Source organism: Schistocerca gregaria, chromosome 1, assembly GCF_023897955.1.
Source record: "Schistocerca gregaria isolate iqSchGreg1 chromosome 1, iqSchGreg1.2, whole genome shotgun sequence".
In the NCBI taxonomy this organism is placed as follows: Eukaryota; Metazoa; Arthropoda; class Insecta; order Orthoptera; family Acrididae; genus Schistocerca; species Schistocerca gregaria.
The window spans coordinates 1,091,470,190-1,091,491,059 of record NC_064920.1 but is presented as its reverse complement, the minus strand read 5'-3'; the positions used below and the strand labels follow the sequence as shown (position 1 = coordinate 1,091,491,059).

The 20,870-nt window shown below is 40.9% G+C and overlaps 1 protein-coding gene across 3 annotated transcripts in view; it reads right to left on the bottom strand.

Annotated features, from left to right (window-relative positions):
* Positions 1-20,870, bottom strand: part of LOC126282050 (aldehyde dehydrogenase 1A1-like) — a 61,181-nt gene that overhangs the window by 22,462 nt on the left and 17,849 nt on the right. For all 3 annotated transcript variants that reach the window (XM_049981481.1, XM_049981490.1, XM_049981499.1), the window contains exons 3-7: positions 15,062-15,163; positions 10,666-10,831; positions 9,224-9,414; positions 9,030-9,143; positions 342-444 (exon numbers count right to left, since the gene is read on the bottom strand). In XM_049981481.1, the coding sequence (XP_049837438.1) occupies positions 342-444; positions 9,030-9,143; positions 9,224-9,414; positions 10,666-10,831; positions 15,062-15,163 (676 nt within the window). The remainder of the gene's footprint in view (positions 1-341; positions 445-9,029; positions 9,144-9,223; positions 9,415-10,665; positions 10,832-15,061; positions 15,164-20,870) is intronic.

Here is a 20,870-nt window from a genome sequence, read left to right as displayed (position 1 = left end):
GTAATCCTTGTCTTGCATATTATCCCGTCTTCCACCTTTAAGCTCTCAGGTTTTCAAATTTTGTCCAGTGCAGAACCCAACAATCAGTCTTTCCTTCTCATTCAGCCTGATAAGTCTCCCATGACATGGGTTTCGGGGTGACTTTTCCGAAATCTGCCCCTTTTCATAAACCTCTCCAGTCCTCTTTATTCCCCTTCAGCCCTTATGCCAGAAGAAGAAGCCACTGGCTCCAAAAGCTTGCAACCTTATTTTTATATGTGTGTTCTCATGCTTGTCGAGTATATTCTTTAACTATCCAATTACATTATAATGTCAAATAAGTACTACGATTTTTTACTTACCATCAGCGTCATCAAGAACGATAAGTGGGCTCTTCCCTCCAAGCTCAAGCGAGACTTTTTTCAAATTAGATTTTGCGGCAGTTTCCATAATTATTTTCCCAACCTACAATGCAAAAATATTACATTTTTGTTTAATAACAGATTTAATAAAATGTTATGTCATTTTTGTTTAATAACAGATTTAATAAAATTTTATGTCATGCAGAATAATTTTGTGTGGCAATTTCACACTTAGACACAAAGTATTGTTTCTAGAGAAATGTGCCCTGAGAATAATATTTGTCTTCTATCCTCAAACTTCGTGTAGCCAACTGTTTAGGAAGTTTGGGAACTGTTTAAGAAGTTAGGCATACTAACAACATCACAATACATTTCCCAACAAAGAGATAGAGGGGCTGGCCAGTACTTACCTCAGCTCAGTACAGCAGATAGATACACAAAAAACAACCGAAAATTTAAGTTCCTAGCTTTCAGAATAAAGGTTCCTTCATCAGGGAGGAGAGAGGGGAAAGAAAGGGAAGAAAGGAAAGTGGATATAGTTACTCACAACCCAGGTTATGAAGCAACAGGGAAAGGAAAACAGGGAGGGTAGCAAGGATGGAGGCATGGTTGTCAGAGGGAAGCCAAAGATATTCTACTGTAGGTACTGTGCCAGCTTCAAACCAAAGTGGATACATACAGAAGTAAAGAGGTATATACACTCCTGGAAATTGAAATAAGAACACTGTGAATTCATTGTCCCAGGAAGGGGAAACTTTATTGACACATTCCTGGGGTCAGATACATCACATGATCACACTGACAGAACCACAGGCAAATAGACACAGGCAACAGAGCATGCTCAATGTCGGCACTAGTACAGTGTATATCCACCTTTCGCAGCAATGCAGGCTGCTATTCCCCCATGGAGACGATCGTAGAGATGCTGGATGTAGTCCTGTGGAACGGCTTGCCATGCCATTTCCACCTGGCACCTCAGTTGGACCAGCGTTCGTGCTGGACGTGCAGACCATGTGAGACGACGCTTCATCCAGTCCCAAACATGTTCAATGGGGGACAGATCCGGAGATCTTACTGGCCAGGGTAGTTGACTTACACCTTCTAGAGCACGTTGGGTGGCACGGGATACATGCGGCCGTGCATTGTCCTGTTGGAACAGCAAGTTCCCTTGCCGGTCTAGGAATGGTAGAACGATGGGTTCGATGACGGTTTGGATGTACCGTGCACTATTCAGTGTCCCCTCGACGATCACCAGAGGTGTATGGCCAGTGTAGGAGATTGCTCCCCACTGCATGATGCCGGGTGTTGGCCCTGTGTGCCTCGGTGGTATGCAGTCCTGATTGTGGCGCTCACCTGCACGGCACCAAACACGCATACGACCATCATTGGCACCAAGGCAGAAGCGACTCTCATCGCTGAAGACGACACGTCTCCATTCATCCCTCCATTCACGCCTGTCGCGACACCACTGGAGGCGGGCTGCACGATGTTGGGGCGTGAGCGGAAGACGGCCTAACGGTGTGCGGGACCGTAGCCCAGCTGCATGGAGACGGTTGCGAATGGTCCTCGCCGATACCCCAGGAGCAACAGTGTCCCTAATTTGCTGGGAAGTGGCGGTGCGGTCCCCTATGGCACTGCGTAGGATCCTACGGTCTTGGCGTGCATCCGTGCGTCGCTGCGGTCCGGTCCCAGGTCGACGGGCACGTGCACCTTCCGCCGACCACTGGCGACAACATCGATGTACTGTGGAGACCTCACGAACCACGTGTTGAGCAATTCGGCGGTACGTCCACCCGGCCTCCCGCATGCCCTCTATACGCCCTCGCTCAAAGTCCGTCAACTGCACATACGGTTCACGTCCACGCTGTTGCGGCATGCTACTAGTGTTAAAGACTGCGATGTAGCTCCGTATATCACGGCAAACTGGCTGACACTGACGGCGGCGGTGCACAAATGCTGTGCAGCTAGCGCCATTCGACGGCCAACAACGCGGTTCCTGGTGTGTCCGCTGTGCCATGCGTGTGATCATTGCTTGTACAGCCCTGTCGCAGTGTCCGGAGCAAGTATGGTGGGTGTGACACACCGGCGTCAATGTGTTCTTTTTTCTATTTCCAGGAGTGTAGTATAAAGATGTAGGATGAAAAGATGCATGAATGGCTAAAGAGGAAAGGGAAAGAGGAGAATACCGCAGAGTAAATGGGAGTGAGGTTGGTTAACATAGGTTCAGTCCATCCTGGCCGTCCCTTTGTAGCAGGCTTCAAAGCCCCAACAGAACGTATCTCAGCTCTGGCAGACCAACACCTCCAACCTATCACCCGCAGACTCCCATCCTACATCAAGGACACAAACCACTTCCTAGAACGCCTCAAATCCATTCCCACTCCTCTCCCACCTGAAACCTTTCTTGTCACCATAGATGCTACATCCCTTTACACAAACATCCCACACACCCATGGTCTCTCTGCCCTTGAGCACTACCTCTCCCAACGCCCACCCGAAGATCTTCCAAAAACCTCGTTCCTTATCACACTTATCAACTTCATCCTCACCCATAATTACTTCACTTTTGAAGGCCAGACCTACAAACAAATCAGGGGAACTGCCATGGGAACCAGGATGGCTCCGTCCTGTGCTAACCTCTTCATGGGCCTCATGGAGGAGGCTTTCCTGAAGACCCAACAGCTGCTTCCCCTGGCCTGGTATAGGTTTATAGATGACATCTTTGTGGTCTGGACTCATGGTGAAGAAACACTCCTTAATTTCCTCCATAACCTCAACTGCTTTTCGAATCTGAATTTAACCTGGTCCTTCTCCAAAACCCAAGCCACCTTCCTGGATGTTGACCTTCATCTTGTTGAAGCTCACATCCACACCTCTGTACATATCAAACCCTCAAACAAACAACAGTACCTTCACTTTGATAGCTGCCATCCATTCCACATCAAACGCTCCCTTCCCTACAGCCTAGGTATTCGTGGCAAACGTATCTGCTCCAGTGACGAATCCCTCAACAATTACACCAATAACCTGACCAGTGCTTTCCTCTCCCGCAACTGTCCTACAGACCTTGTCCACAAACAGATCTCCTGAGCAATACATTCCTCCCCGTCCAACAACAATGTTCCTACCCTCAGACCACACAGAAGCATCCCCCTTGTCACCCAATATTATCCTGGCCTCGAATATATCAATAAATTACTCCGCCAGGGATATGACTTTCTCAAGTCAACCCCTGAAATGAGATCATCCCTTGACAAAATTCTCCCCACACCACCCAGAGTTGCCTTTCGTCGCCCCCCTAACCTCCATAACATCCTTGTTAAACCCTACAATATTCCCAGGCTACCTTCTCTACCCAGCGGTTCCTACTCTTGTAACCGACCCCGCTGGAAAACCTACCCCATGCATTCCCCCACAACCACCTACTCCAGCCCCGCTACTGGTAAAACATACACAATTCAAGGCAGGGCCACGTGTGAAACCACACGTATCATTTATCAGCTGACATGCCTGCACTGCACAGCCTTTTACATTGGTATGACAACAACTAAACTGGCTGAGCGCATGAACGGACACAGACGAACTGTCCGCCTAGGAGATGTCCAATACCCAGTAGCAGAGCATGCCCTCCAGCATAATTCTAGGGACCTAGCAACCTGCTACACCGTATGTGCCATTTGGATTCTCCCACCCAACACCAGTCCCTCTGAACTGCGGAGATGGGAACTTACACTCCAACACATCCTTTCATCCCGCCATCCCCCTGGACTGAACCTACGTTAACCAACCTCACTCCCATTTACTTTGCAGTCTTCTCCTCTTTCCCTTTCCTCTTTAGCCATTCATGCATCTTTTCATCCTACATCTTTATACTATATACCTCTTTACTTCTGTATGCATCCTCTTTGGTTTGAAGCTGGCATAGTACCTACAGTAGAATATCTTTGGCTTCCCTCTGACAACCATGCCTCCATCCTTGCTACCCTCCCTGTTTTCCTTTCCCTGTTGCTTCATAACCTGGGTTGTGAGTAACTTAATCAACTTTCCTTTCTTCCCTTTCTTTCCCCTCTCTCCTCCCTGATGAAGGAACATTTATTCCGAAAGCTAGGAACTTAAATTTTCGGTTGTTTTTTTTGTATCTATCGGCTGTATTGAGCTGAGGTAAGTACTGGCCAGCCCCTCTATCTCTTTGTTAGTATTTGTTTCACATCTTTATATAAGATTTTCCATTAATTATTTAGATCACAATACATTTCCTCTCTTATAACTTTTGTTGTGGAGAATCAGGCAGAATTTGAAACTAATAGTGGCATTAATAATTATAACTCTAGGAACAAAAACAGCCCCTATGACCCACAACTTAACCTTACTCTTACACAGAAAAGAGCAACCTATGCAGCTATAAAAATATTTTATCATTTGCCTGTGAATTAACAGGTGATGGCAGATAATAAAAGTTTTTTAATCAAACTGAAATCATTTCATCTTGCACCTTCTACTGCATAAATGAATTTCTGAGTAGTTAGTGGTTGGGCTGCATCTATCGAATTTTGTTGTAGATTAAGATTATAAATATGGTTATGAAATGACCAGCATGTTGTCATGTTTTCACAACAAAAGATTTATCTTCTTTGTAGATCTACTGACCCCCCCCCCCCCCCCCTCTCCTCATTGATTCTGAGACCTTGAATTTTTTAGAGGAAGTCTCTTCATAATAAACAGTACCATTCTGTTGGCTTCTCCCATTGCAGTTGTTGAACATTTCTGCAATTTTTTGTGCTGACAAAACAAACCCACAACTAAGTGTGCTGCTTCTCATTAAAATTTCTCTATCTCTTCTTCACCTCAACTTGTTTAAGGTCCTAGACTGCTGAATATCACTCAGTAATTAATACAAAGAGAGTATTGTAAGGAATCTTCATCATGAGTGAGTTACACTCTTATGAATATGTTGTGTATAAAACATCTTCATCTGGAAGTCACAGAAAGTGAGTAGATACACTCAAAGGGATACACGAAAGCACCATAGTAGTGTAGGCTTAATAGAAGAGGCTTTCAATAGGTAATGCAACATATTTTTTTCCTCAGCCAATTTCAGTTTTAAAAAATGTGGAATTTGTTGTGAGACATTGTGGAATATTTCTGTTTCAGCCCCTATAGTTTCATGAAGTTTCTGTTTATGACAGTGCTGTATGTAGCCTTCAAATTGATATCTGCAATGTTAGTGCATTCCAAGCAGAGAGCTGCCATTGAGTTTCTTTTGGTGGAAAACCAGAGTATTGCAGATATTCATAGGTGCTTGCAGAATTTCTTTGGAGATGTGGCAGTGAACAAAAGCATGGTGAATCATTGGGAGAAACGTGTCATCATCGCAACAAGATTGCACATATGTGTTTGATCTGCAAATATGTTTGATCTCCTGCATGCCAGCCGCCTGCTCACAGCTGTGACTCCTGCAATGTTGGACTGTGCAGACACTCTCATTCGAAATGGTCAGTGGGTTACAGTCAAACACCTCGCTGCATGACTGGGCGTTTCTGTTGGTAGTGCTGACACACTCATCCACCAGCTGGAGTACTCCAGCCCATAGCCTCGGTCTCGCACCTTCTGACTTCCATCTGTTTGGCCCAGTGAGGAATGCAGTCAGTGGGAGGTAGTACACGAATCAGCTTCGATTCCATCAGAAACCCTTGCGCACAGCGACTGTAGACTATAAGGAATGAGAGGCACAGGTTACTGTGGAGGGTGCAGGCTTTATGTCTATCTTGGGTACAATAATTCTTTCACTATTCTGTTAATAGTAGGTTATTTTCCTACTTTCTTATTCATTATTAAATCTGCTCCTGCATAATTCCTATTTGATTTTGTATTTGTAACCCTTGGTAATGTATCCATTCCCTCCCTCCCTTGAATTAGTTTTGTAATTGTTCAGTGTGATTAGATGATTTTCCTAAGAGACTGAAGCATGCAGAAGCAATTCTAATTTATTGAAGTTGGGCTAAGCAAATGACCTGTAATTATAGACCCATTTCCCTCCTCCCAAATTCTCAATAAAAAATAAATAAATAAAAAGCTTAAACCAGAGTACTGAACCACTTATCTGACAATAACCTTTCAACAGCTGTTCAATTTGAATTCCACAAATTATTCTCTAAAGGTAAAACAGTTACAATATGATGCCAAAATTTCAAATTTTGTACAACAAACAATGAAAGTAACTCTTTTAGCATTTTCTATGTAGATCATAAAATTCTACTACAAAAAAATAAATAAATATGGTTTTAAAGGCATCTCCTTTGCCTACGTGGAGTCTTCTTTCAATAATACAAAAGTGAGGATCAAGTTAACAAATAATGCCCCTTGCCTAAAACTAAATCTGGGGTGAGGAAACATTAAATGTTGGGTACCATAAGGTTCACTAGTTGACCCACTCATGGGCTTAACCTACATAAATGATTCATACAAAGATCAATGTAGGATTCTTTGAAACTGTGATGTTTGCTGATGATAAAGTCTACTAATAAAGTGGTCAAATACAAGACAAAGCTAGGAGAATTGTGAAACAGGCTTACAACATTCTTTGCAGCAAATAGCTTAAGTCAAAACTTAATCCTTTCAGAAACTCATTATGAAATTGCCCACCAATGAAAATCATGTACAGTTACCGTAAGTCCAGTTCAGTTGGCACACACTGCAATAAACTCTTGTCTGTGGAGTTTCTAGGTACCCAGTTGTAGAGTTTGTGTGATTTATAAATCTTTTTGAGTGTGCCAATTCCTCACTCATCTTTTAGTTGAGTAGTTGACTGTGTTCTCTCATTTTTTGACTGTTACAATTCCTGAAATCCTCTATTCTCAAGAACACATGATTGAGAGGGTTAGCAAATATGTTCAGCTCCAAATGTGCCTAACTACTATTCATTGTTTTCCCTATATAGCTGATTAGTTGCCTTTCTTATATCAGTTTTTGTGTTATTCACAATAGTGGCCACTGTCAAACTAAATTTACACTGAGGTGACGAAAGTAATGGGATACCTTCTAATATCTTCAGATATTCTTCGGGAAAACATGGAAAACCTAGAATTCTCAGGGAATTACATTTTACCTGGAAAAATTATGGAAACCTCAGGGAATTTTAGGAATTTAATAAAATCTCTGGGAATTGTTTTTAACAAAGCATTGTAATTTAATTTTATTGAGTTTTATAAATCAAAAAGTTTAAAATACTTGCTTTTTTGGAGTGTTATTTATATGAACATTATTCCATATAAATTATCAGTGCTTAATAACTGTGGTCAAACTACTGCTTATAGCTAGCATATCTTAGCTGAGAGGAAAGAAAAGTCAAAAAGTTATTGCAAGATGCTCTCCCCCCCCTCTCCCTTTTTCGTTCATTGTTAATTTCTCAGGAAATCCTTGTGATAACACTGTGTTCCCAATACCTGGAATTCTCAGGGTACTTCTTTTTCAAGTTTGAGTAGCCTTCTTGATATTTTCTGAGGTCCTTTTGCCCGATACAGTGCAGCAGCTCAATGTGGCATGGACTTAACAAGTCATAGGAAATCCCCTGCAGTTATTTTGAGCCACACTGCTTCTATATCCGTGCATAATTAAGAATTTTTTGCTGGTGCCGTATTTTGTACAGCAACTGCCCCATGTCAGGCAATCTGAGTTGTCAAATGATTTGCTTGAATCGTCCAGAACGTTCTTTAAACCTTTTATGAACAGTTGTGGCCTGGTGATATGGTACACTGACATTCACAAAAATTTCATCATTGTTTGAGAACGTGAAGTCCATGAATGGCTGAAAATAGTCTCTAAGTAGGCAAACAACTATTTCCAGTCAATGATCAATTCAGTTGGACAAGAGGAGTCAGTCCATTCCATTTACACACAGCCCACTTCATTATAGAGCTATCAACAGCTTGCCCAGTACCTTGTTGACAACAAGAGTTCATAGCTTCTTCAAGTCTGTGCCACACTCAAACCCTGCCATCAGCTCTTACCAACTGAAATGAGGACTCATCTGACCAAGCCATAGTTTTCCAGTCATCTAGAGTCCAATCGATACAGTTACGAGCTCAAGGCGCTTCAGGCGATGTCGTGCTGTTAGCAAAGGCACTCGCATCAGTCGTCTGCTGCCACAGCCCATTAATGCCAAATTTCACCACACTGTCCCAATGGGCACGTTCATCATACATTTCACATTGACTTCTGCATTTATTTTACACGATGTTACTTATCTTTTAGCACTGACAACTCTATGCAAACGCCACTGCTCTCTGTTGTTAAGTGAAGGCCATTGGCCACAGCATTGTCTGTGGTGAGAGGTAAATGCCTGAAAGTTGATATTCTTGGCATGCTTTTGACATTGCTAATCTCAGAAAATTGAATTTCCTAATGATTTCCGAAATGCGCTGTCCCTTGTGTCTAGCTGCAACTACTATTCTGCAAGCAAATCTGTTTATTCCAGTTGTGCAGCCATAATCACAAAGGACACCTTTCCACATGAAGCATCTGAGTACAAATGACAGCTCTACCAATGCACTGCCCTTTTATACCTCGCATATGTGATACTACTGCCATCTGTATATGTGCATGCTGCCATCCCATGATTTGCCATCTCAGTGTATTAATGCATTTAAACACTCAGAGTCATTGTGGATCTGAATTTATCGATGTTCTTACCTGTGTAGAACCTGTGAAAGCAACTTTAGCAATGTCTGGATGAGAAGAAACAGCTGCTCCAGCAGTGGGTCCATAACCAGGTACGACATTAATAACACCATTAGGAAATCCAGCCTAGAAACACATCATTTATTGAAAGCATAATTTTACAGTAAACTTTAGTTGTAGTGTGACTCATATAATAAATGATTTACCTCTTTCGTAAGAGCAGCCAAATACAGTATGCAGAGAGGAGTCTGCTCTGCAGGCTTTAATACAATTGTACATCCAGTGGCAAGTGCAGGGCCCCATTTCAGTGCTGTCAGTGTCAGTGGAAAGTTCCATGGGACAATTTGCCCCACTACACCAACTGGTTCCTTTCGTGTATATGTAAAGAATGGACCATCTGCAATCAACCATAAACTTACAGATATAAGTCATAACTTAATACTTTCAAGAGAGCACCATCTTGAAACATGTAAACAAAATATGGAAATAACATTCACATACACAAATGAATGTCCTTACTTTTTAACTTACATAAAGCACTTATATTATGTGTGCTACTGTTCTAGTTTTTGCCAGTCACTATCTCCTTAATCATTTGTGCTCCTGATTCATACCATGTGTATGCTGCTTTTATTTATTTAATTTTTCTTCGGCAGCTAATAACCACTTAGCCAATGTATGGCTGGAAAGTAAAATACAAACAACTCAAACTCGTTCATAATACACAAGAGCTTTGGGTCATACCATACTTGCCCCAGTTACAAAAGCACACTTATCTTGGTATTCCACAAGATACAGCCACAGACACTGTGACAAGTGGGTGAGTATTTGCTGTTTAATCTGATTCCAGGGCAGTATCATAGTACATTCGTCAGTATTTAAGGGAGGTGTCTATTTTTTTATACTTGGATTTTCAACACACCCTTACATAATATATTTTAAGTAATAAATCCGTAATCCACCACAGCATTGTTAAAACAGATGTACAGCTGAAGTAACTCACAATTATCTTCTTTTGTTCCACTAACTATGATGTAACATTAGATTAAGAGTGATCACTCAGAACTTTCATTTCTTTTGTTATGTTACAGTAGGAACTATTTTTGATACTTAATGTCTGTTCCATAATATTGGATATATTGTGTCAATATGTTTCCCAGATAGGCTATGTCTTTCTCTTCTGTTTTCATGAAAATGACTACCTATAATGGTGAGGAGCATCATGAAGCTACTATTTCCACTTTGGGGTAAATCACAATTTCACTCTTTATTCTTAAAGCATTATTTACCATGCAGCAGGGTTGCTGAATTGCCGATAGGCAAAATAAAGAGACTCTCAGAAAGTGAGCTTTTCGTCAACAAGACCTTTGTCGGAAATAGTCAGTGTGCGCGTGCGCGCGCGCGCGCGCACACACACACACACACACACACACACACACACACACATTCATGCAAACACAGCTCACACATGCATGACCACGGTCTCTGGCTGGGAATGTAGGATATATTGCAGGGAGAGTTCCCTCCTGCACAATTAAGAAAAGCTGGTGTTGGTGGGAAGGGTCCAGATTGCACTGGCTTGCTACGTTTCATCCTGAATTCTCCATTAATTCATAAAGCATTATTTAAATTAATATGACAAACTTACCAGCAGGAATTGTTTTCCCAGTGATTTTGTCACACCATCCAGAGAAGTAGCGCAGTGTGTTTGCAGTATGAACAGCCTCATAGTAGGCTCCATAATAAAGCTTACCTCCCTCTGCTGTTAGTAAATTCCCAAGCTGCTGTGCATCTCTTTCTATAAGGTCAGCTAACTGCAACAGAATACAAACAGCAATGAAGTTCTTACAGTTTTGAACATCACTATTCCATATTGCACAATTGATTAATTTTTATTTCATCCCATTTGATTACATTATATACAGAGAGTGTTCATTGTAATGTAGGATGAGTCAGCTTCAGGTAATATCTTAAAATAATTATGCTACCATGTTGGAAAACAAGAGTAGATTAATTACAGAGACTCGAACTCGGGACCTTTGCCTTTCATGGGCAAGTGCTCTACTGACTGAGCTACCCAAGCATGCCTCACAGCCCATCCTCACAGCTTTATTTTTCTGTTAGCATATAAAATAGATTCAACAAGTTCATGTTACACTGCACATGAAAGCTGATTCTCGCGTAATAAACAACCAACTCCAAATACTACCGCCATTTGTGGAAATGATTAAACTCAAGTAGTAATGTCTACGAACATGATCATTTGACTAGAATACAAATGAGGGGCTGGGAACAATAAGGGTTTAAAGCACACTCCAGTCAATCCTACATTTAAGTGAACCTCAGAGAAAACAGTGATACAGCTTTTTATGAATTTTCATATATAGAGTGTGGGTCTGCAGTACAGATAAACCTGACTCACCATAAGATCAACAGATTTCAGAAGCATGAATACATTCTAAAATCTCACAATTGATGGTGATGTACTTTAAGCCATTACGATTATCAGCGGCTCAATTGGATTACTTTATGATAAAATTCATAACTTAACATATTACAACTCATTCAGAAACCCACACTAGTTTTACTGTTAGTACAACTTTGACATATACTGATGTCCGATCTAATTTTATGACAGTATATAGTGAGTGAATTAGCACATCTGAGGAGTGTGCTATCATCTAGCAGGATTTACACCAAGCGAACGGGAATAAAAGTCTGACACAGTGTGCTACCACCTGGTGGCACTGACGTAAATTTCTAGTTGAGTGGTAAGTGCTAGCTGTGCACATCATGACCCATGCATGTTATTTATCAAATTTGTATGTATTTGGCCTGTAAGGCAACTACATCACATGAGTTGTGCATGCGCAAAAGCTACTTAAAAAGTGCACAACTGAAGTTGTGCTTGTGACCCTGATGACAAATTTCAGAAGCTAGAGGAGCAGTAGTGCGTTAGATTTGAGTGTCATATGTTTCAGATTACAGCATCTATGTTACCTTTAACAGTATTCAAAGAAAAATAACTATTAAATCCGCAAGGTGTTGAAAGTTAGGATGTTCAAGTGCTATTGTGAAATTCTTGGGCCTAAACCTTGATAAAAGTTTAATCTGGAAGACATATAGACTTACTGGCAAATAAATTAAATTCCCTAGCTTTTGCAATGTCTATTTTATGTGGTTCTACTCACATGGACACAAGATAGACAGTCTACCACAGTTATTTTGAATCTGTTATTCAGTATGGGATAATTTTCTGGGGAAACTCTAGAAGCAGTACAAGGCTACTAATTCTTCAGAGGAAAATCCGTAGAAACATGTGCTGCCCACAAAAATGAGTCATGTTGGCCATTGTTCAAGAAATTAAAAATACTAACAATTACTTCATTGTAAATTTTTGAAATTTAGATTTTTGTACATAATAATCAACATAATCTTGAAAAGTTCCATTTTAAGCATAGCTATGGTACTCGTCACAAGGAAAACTTCAAATTTCCTTCACATCACTTAAAGCTTTATGCTCAGACAGCACTGTACTTGGAGCTAAAAATATATAACTAATTAAAAGGAAGAAACATATTAACAATAGAACTTGGTTCGCTGTAAAGTTTACTCCAAAATATTTTTATAGAGAAATGTTACTACACCATTGAAGCATCTGTGGAAGACAGTCTGACACTTTGAACAATAAAAGTCTATAGCTAATATTGCAAAAACATAATGTATAGTGATTAACAGAAATTCTTTTTACGCTATTTTAAGAATAATGCCAATAAATACAACACTACAATATTTACTATAAATTAACAGGTTACCAATTTCCTTTGTTGTACATTTTAAAACAGGCATTCACTATTACATTTGAAGTGCATGTTTTCCTCATGTACTTCAATAATAGTTTTCATTATGGCCAATTTTATTGTTTTACTATGTACACAGTCCACTAGTTGTGTCTGTTTTTTCCCATGTTTTGCTGTAGATTTGAAGATGATCATCACTGACTTGTGTACTCTACGGACCTATCAATTTTGTGATCATAGACGGAAATAAAAGACATTTATTCTACATTTTCTGGCTCACTGTTCTATATGTGAGCATGTTGCAGCTCTTGAATGAAAGATGTTTATTCTACATTTTCTGGCTCACTATTCTATTTGTGAGCATGTTGCAGCTCGTGCATGAAAATACAGAATGGAATTTCAACATTACATGAAAAGGATAAATTGCTACTGACCATATAGAGATGTTGAGTCACAGACACAATGAAAAGACTATGGCCACTGTGGCCAGACTCAGTGACCAGGGACAGTAGTCCTATGTGAGATGAGTTGTGCATGTGTGTGTGTGCGCGCGCGCGCGCGTCTGTGTATGTGTGTGTGTGTGTGTGTGTGTGTGTGTGTGTGTGTGTGTGTGTGTGTGTGTGTGTGTGTGTGTGTTTTTATTTCAGAAGCCACAATGTATAGCAGTCTGTTCATTGTACCTCATTTGACTCAGAGTCTCCTCTATAAGGTGAGTAGCATTTTATCCTTTGAATCAAAGTGGATGGATATACACTCCTGGAAATGGAAAAAAGAACACATTGACACCGGTGTGTCAGACCCACCATACTTGCTCCGGACACTGTGAGAGGGCTGTACAAGCAATGATCACACGCACGGCACAGCGGACACACCAGGAACCGCGGTGCTGGCCATCGAATGGTGCTAGCTGCGCAGCATTTGTGTACCGCCGCCGTCAGTGTCAGCCAGTTTGCCGTGGCATACGGAGCTCCATCGCAGTCTTTAACACTGGTAGCATGCCGCGACAGCGTGGACATGAACCGTATGTGCAGTTGACGGACTTTGAGCGAGGGCATATAGTGGGCATGCGGGAGGCCGGGTGGACGTACCGCCGAATTGCTCAACACGTGGGGCATGAGGTCTCCACAGTACATCGATGTTGTCGCCGGTGGTCGGCGGAAGGTGCACGTGCCCGTCGATCTGGGACTGGACCGCAGCGACGCACGGATGCACGCCAAGACCGTAGGATCCTACGCAGTGCCGTAGGGGACTGCACCGCCACTTCCCAGCAAATTAGGGACACTGTTGCTCCTGGGGTATCGGCGAGGACCATTCGCAACCGTCTCCATGCAGCTGGGCTACGGTCCCGCACACTGTTAGGCCATCTTCCGCTCACGCCCCAACATCGTGCAGCCCGCCTCCAGTGGTGTCGCGACAGGCGTGAATGGAGGGACGAATGGAGACGTGTCGTCTTCAGCGATGAGAGTCGCTTCTGCGTTGGTGCCAATGATGGTCGTATGCATGTTTGGCGCCGTACTGGTGAGCGCTACAATCAGGACTGCATACGACCGAGGCACACAGGGCCAACACCCGGCATCATGGTGTGGGGAGCGATCTCCTACACTGGCCGTACACCTCTGGTGATCGTCGAGGGGACACTGAATAGTACACGATACATCCAAACCGTCATCGAACCCATCGTTCTACCATTCCTAGACCGGCAAGGGAACTTGCTGTTCCAACAGGACAATTCACGTCCGCATGTATCCCGTGCCACCCAACGTGCTCTAGAAGGTGTAAGTCAACTATCCTGGCCAGCAAGATCTCCGGATCTGTCCCCCATTGAGCATGTTTGGGACTGGATGAAGCGTCGTCTCACGCGGTCTGCACGTCCAGCACGAACGCTGGTCCAACTGAGGCGCCAGGTGGAAATGGCATGGCAAGCCGTTCCACAGGACTACATCCAGCATCTCTACGATCGTCTCCATGGGAGAATAGCAGCGTGCATTGCTGCGAAAGGTGGATATACACTGTACTAGTGCCGACATTGTGCATACTCTGTTGCCTGTGTCTATGTGCCTGTGGTTCTGTCAGTGTGATCATGTGATGTATCTGACCCCAGGAATGTGTCAATAAAGTTTCCCCTTCCTGAGACAATGAATTCACGGTGTTCTTATTTCAATTTCCAGGAGTGTATTTTGTAGTTGAATTATACTACAGGCAATAGAAGCCAATGAAAACCTAAAATGTCTTGTGTATAGTTACCTTATTCATGAGCTTTGCTCGTGCTGAGGCATCCATTTGTCTCCATTCAGATTTTCTGTTAAAAGCAGCTTTTGCTGCAGCAACTGCTCTGTCTATATCAATCTGCAAAAAAATTTCTTCTTACAAGCTTATTTAAACAATCCTGACGTACATATGAACAATTAGTAGCAGTTATTTTCTGTGTTATTTTATCCACTTAAGCAACAATAGAGTGACAAGTAAATATGAGTCAACAGATACGTTATGCATCATACTGTGGTTGACCAGGCAGTTTGAATATGTGCCATCTGAGTTGTGATGGACTGTGACATGGAACTAGAATGAAAAAATTAGTGTGAGAAACACATATCTTACACACTCTGTATTCTATCAGTTTTAAGGGATTCTGATAATCTCTTTATAGCTTTCATAAATATTTGCCGTAAACCATAAATTTAATTTGGAATTTTAAATTAATCACCTTCTTGAGAAATAGAAGACTGCATCATGGCTACTTAAGACAACTGTTTATGAATAACACTGAGATTATCAGCCACTGGCTCTTTTTGGTATTCATCCAAATGTTGATTATTGTGTGTAATATATGAGGTTCAGCATGACTCTGGAAATAGTTTGGCATGTTGAAGGCTTCAGCTTAAAATGGTGGTATTTCTCTCCCTACCCTTAAAATGGTGGTATTTCTCTCCCTACCTCAAGAAACGTTCAATGAACCACGGCAAGAAGGTATGGTTCTGTAATTGTATGACAACGTTTTCCTACTTTGTTTGAGTAACACACATTGTTGTATACCTAGTTTCTAAGGGATGGTCATAGTACTGCTCCTCACTGTCATCTGAATGAAGGGACTTAATTTTATCACTGAATTGATTTTTTGCAGATTCTTTGAATACTTGCAACTTGAAAATTGTTGCAAACTTGTCTTTATGAAGAAGAAAATATGACCTTCTTGTGTCTCAATCTGGAATTTTTATTTAATATACCAGTTTATTTGAGCCTTTCTGTGACTCTTGTTTATGAATTGTGCCTGTAGATATAAGAGAAAGCTGATGCCTGAATATCTATCAGGATAAAAAGCTGCAATACTAGAAGGAAGTCTATTACAAATCAAGTGGAAAGTATTAGTGTTAATCAGAGCTTTTAGTTTTCCAGAATTCGTTCCCATTTTTGAAACTAATTAGTTTTCTTGCTACTACATTCTCGCAAAATTAGACAAAAAATTTCTAAATTGATACATTTAAAAATATGAGTGCTTGTAGTGAAATGTCTTGATGCCTTCTCCTTCCCATCACCCTCTTGATCTGCACCTGACTTAAGAGATCCATAGTGCCCCCATAACTGGCTTGGTATGTCAGTTCAGACATAGGCATACCAAATTCACTGAGACCATGTCTGTTAACTCATCATGGTGTTCAAATCAACCATCAAGTCACAAGATCAGCTTTATGTTTAAGTGCATATGAATGGTGTTTTGAAAATATTACTTTATAGTTAAAATCACCAGTTACCTTACACAGAGAGTGCCATGAACACCATTTTTAGTCACGGGAACTTATGTTTTAATTTAGTACATTGCATTTTGGACTGTACAGGTCATCTTCCGTTATATTTTTTCTTTAAGATGCTCCTCTCCTCTTGAGTGAATTGAGTTAAAGGAAAAGAGCTATCTTACCAATGTGCGAGAAACATTAACATTATGGATATGGTATCAGTAGATTCATTAAAGCTGTCTAGTTCATCTTTTGAACTTCAGGAGATACAGGTCTTACCACTTAATGTGTTCAAACTGTTCATACAATACTTCAACAGATAATACCTGTAAGCACCTTATAATATCTGTATACAAGAAATGTGATATGGATTTTGCAGCTTATCGAAAATTATCTTCAGGGCAGTCTTAAAACGAAATTTGCAACTACTCATGTTATTGAGAGAACTTAGATTTTGAAACAGATAAAATGCATATTGCTTATAAACAAACTCCTGGCCTTTAACATCATAGAAATGACTATGTTAATTTCAATAACAAACCAAAAGACAATATTTACAAATTGTGCAAATATGTTAAATTATTTATTAAATTACTTTGTGGAACTTGGTGTCTTATCCTAAAACTTTGGAGACAGAGACACTGAAACACTTTCTATTTTTTGTCAGTTCTACCCAACATAGAAAATAGCCAAATTTGAAATATGAAAATTACATCATACTTTTGAATTGAAAAGCATGTCGATTCACAAAACTGTTCACACCAAAATTACTTTCATTATTTGTAGGTCCTGATACAGAACTTAAGACAGATGTAACCTATTTGCAGAAAAAGTAAAAACTGTAAAACACCTGTTTGACAGTCAGAATGAAAAATATGCCCACATCAAATTAAATGTACCATTGTCAACACGATACAGAACAGCATATTCTCATAAATAATTACCAAAATGAGTGTAAGTGGTTTTCTCAACCTGTGTTTTAATATTTTTCTGACTTTATAATGGTATTAAACAGTCTTAAAAATGGTTAAACTAAAACTGGAATAACAACTCCAGCTTGAACATGAAGGTTTTATGAGGTCTTTGACGTATCAGTGCAGATAACTCACTTGGTTGTCAGGAATTCTAGGAAGCTGATGTGTGTTATGGATCGCTCTTTAAACAATTGTTATCACTAATATATGTGAATATACCTCCCCCCATGAACCATGGACCTTGCCGTTGGTGGGGAGGCTTGCGTGCCTCAGTGATACAGATGGCTGTACCGTAGGTGCAACCACAACGGAGGGGTATCTGTTGAGAGGCCAGACAAACATGTGGTTCCTGAAGAGGGGCAGCAGCCTTTTCAGTAGTTGCAGGGGCAACAGTCTGGATGATTGACTGATCTGGCCTTGCAACATTAACCAAAACGGCCTTGCTGTGCTGGTACTGCGAATGGCTGAAAGCAAGGGGAAACTACAGCCGTAGTTTTTCCCGAGGACATGCAGCTTTACTGTATGATTAAATGATGATGGCGTCCTCTTGGGTAAAATATTCCAGAGGTAAAATAGTCCTCCATTTGGATCTCCGGGCGGGGACTACTCAGGCGGACGTCGTTATCAGGAGAAAGAAAACTGGCGTTCTACGGATCGGAGCGTGGGATGTCAGATCCCTTAATCGGACAAGTAGGTTAGCAAATTTAAAAAGGGAAATGGATAGGTTAAAGTTAGATATAGTGGGAATTAGTGAAGTTCGGTGGCCGGAGGAACAAGACTTTTGGTCAGGTGAATACAGGGTTATAAATACAAAATCAAATAGGGGTAATGCAGGAGTAGGTTTAATAATGAATAAAGAAATAGGAGTGCGGATAAGCTACTACAAACAGCATAGTGAACACATTACTGTGGCCTAGATAGACACAAAGCCCATGCCTACTACAGTAGTACAAGTTTATATGCCAACTAGCTCTGCAGATGATGAAGAAATTGATGAAATGTATGATGAGATAAAAGAAATTATTCAGGTAGTGAAGGGAGACGAAAATTTAATAGTCATGGGTGACTGGAATTCATCAGTAGGAAAAGGGAGAGAAGGAAACATAGTGGGTGAATATGGACAGGGGCTAAGAAATGAAAGAGGAAGCCATCTGGTAGAATTTTGCACAGAGCATAACTTAATCATAGCTAACACTTGGTTCAAGAACCATAAAAGAAGGTTGTACACATGGATGAATCCTGGAGATACTAAAAGGTATCAGATAGATAATATAATGGTAAGACAGAGATTTAGGAATCAGGTTTTAAATTGTAGGACATTTCTAGGGCAGATGTGGACTCTGACCACAATCTATTGGTCATGACCTGTAGATTAAAACCGAAGAAACTGCAAAAAGGTGGGAATTTAAGGACATGGAATCTGGACAAGCTGAAAGAACCAGAGGTTGTACAGAGTTTCAAGGAGAGCAAAGGGAACAATTGACAGGAATGGGGGAAAGAAACACAGTAGAAGAAGAATGGGTAGCTCTGAGGGATGAAGTAGTGAAGGCAGCAGAGGATAAAGTAGGTAAAAAGAAGAGGGCTGCTAGAAATCCTTGGGCAACAGAAGAAATATTGAATTTAATTGATGAAAGGAGAAAATATAAAAATGCAGTAAATGAAGAAGGGCAAAAAGGAATACAAACGGCTCAAAAATGAGATCGACAGGAAGTGCAAAATGGCTAAGCAGGGATGGCTAGAGGACAAATGTAAGGATGTAGAGGCTTATCTCACTAGGGGTAAGATAGATACTGCCTACTGGAAAATTAAAGAGACCTTTAGAGAGAAGAGAACCACTTGTATGAATATCAAGAGCTCAGATGGCAACCCAGTTCTAAGCAAAGAAGGGAAAGCAGAAAGATGGAAGGAGTATATAGAGGGTTTATACAAGGGCAATATACTTGAGGACAGTATTATTGAAAGGGAAGAGGATGTAGATGAAGACGAAATGGGAGATAAGTTATTGTGTGAAGAGTTTGACAGAGCATTGAAAGACCTGAGTCGAAACAAGGCCCCGGGAGTAGACAACATTCCGTTAGAACTACTGACGGCCTTGGGAGAGCCAATCATGACAAAACTCTACCATCTGGTGAGGAAGATGTATGAGATAGGCGAAATACCCTCAGACTTCAAGAAGAATATAATAATTCCAATCCCAAAGAAAGCAGGTGCTGCAGACGTGAAAATTACCGAACTATCAGTTTAATAAGTCACAGCTGCAAAATACTAACGCGAATTATTTACAGACGAATGGTAAAACTGGGGAGGATCAGTTTGGATTCCGTAGAAATGTTGGAACACGTGAGGCAATACTGACCTTACGACTAATTAAGCTAATTTTCCCAATTAATTGTTGGATGGTTGAAGTCTCTGCCGATGGTTACAGTATGATTGGGGAACTTACGCACAAGTGAACTGAGGTTTCCTCTAAAGTTTTTGGTTTGATACGGAGATGAGGACTTTGGACTTTGTATGGACTTGGAGAAAGCTTTTGACAATGTTGAATGGAATACTCTCTTTCAAATTCTGAAGGTGGCAAGGGTAAAATACAGGGAGCAAAAGGCTATTTACAATTTGTACAGAAACCAGATGGCAGTCATAAGAGTCGAGGGGCATGAAAAGGAAGCAGTGGTTGGAGACAGGGTTGTAGCCTCTGCCGATGTTATTCAATCTGTATATTGAGCAAGCAGTAAAGGAAAGAAAAGAAAAATTAGGAGTAGATATTAAAATTCATGGAGAAGAAGTAAAAACTTTGAGGTTCGCCGATGACATTGTAATTCTGTCAAAGACAGCAAAGGACCTGTAAGAGCAGTTGAACGGAGTGGACAGTGTCTTGAAAGGAGGATATAAGATGAACATCAACAAAAGCAAAACGAGGATAATGGAATGTAGCAAAATTAATTCAGGTGATGCTGAGGGAATTAGATTAGGAAATGAGACACTTAAAGTAGTAAAGGGGTTTTGCTATTTGGGGAGCAAAACAACTGATGATGGTCGAAGTAGAGAGGATATAAAATGTAGACTGGCAATGGCAAGGAAAGCGTTTCTGAAGAAGAGAAATTTGTTAACATCGAGTATAGATTTATGTTTCAGGAAGTCGTTTCTGAAAGTATTTGTATGGAGTGTAGCCATGTATGGATGTAAAACATGGACGCTAACTAGTTTGGACAAGAAGAGAATAGAAGCTTTCGAAATGTGGTGTTACAGAAGAATGTTGAAGATAAGGTGGATAGATCACGTAACTAATGAGGAGGTATTGAATAGGATTGGGGAGAAGAGAAGTTAGTGGCACAACTTGACTAGAAGAAG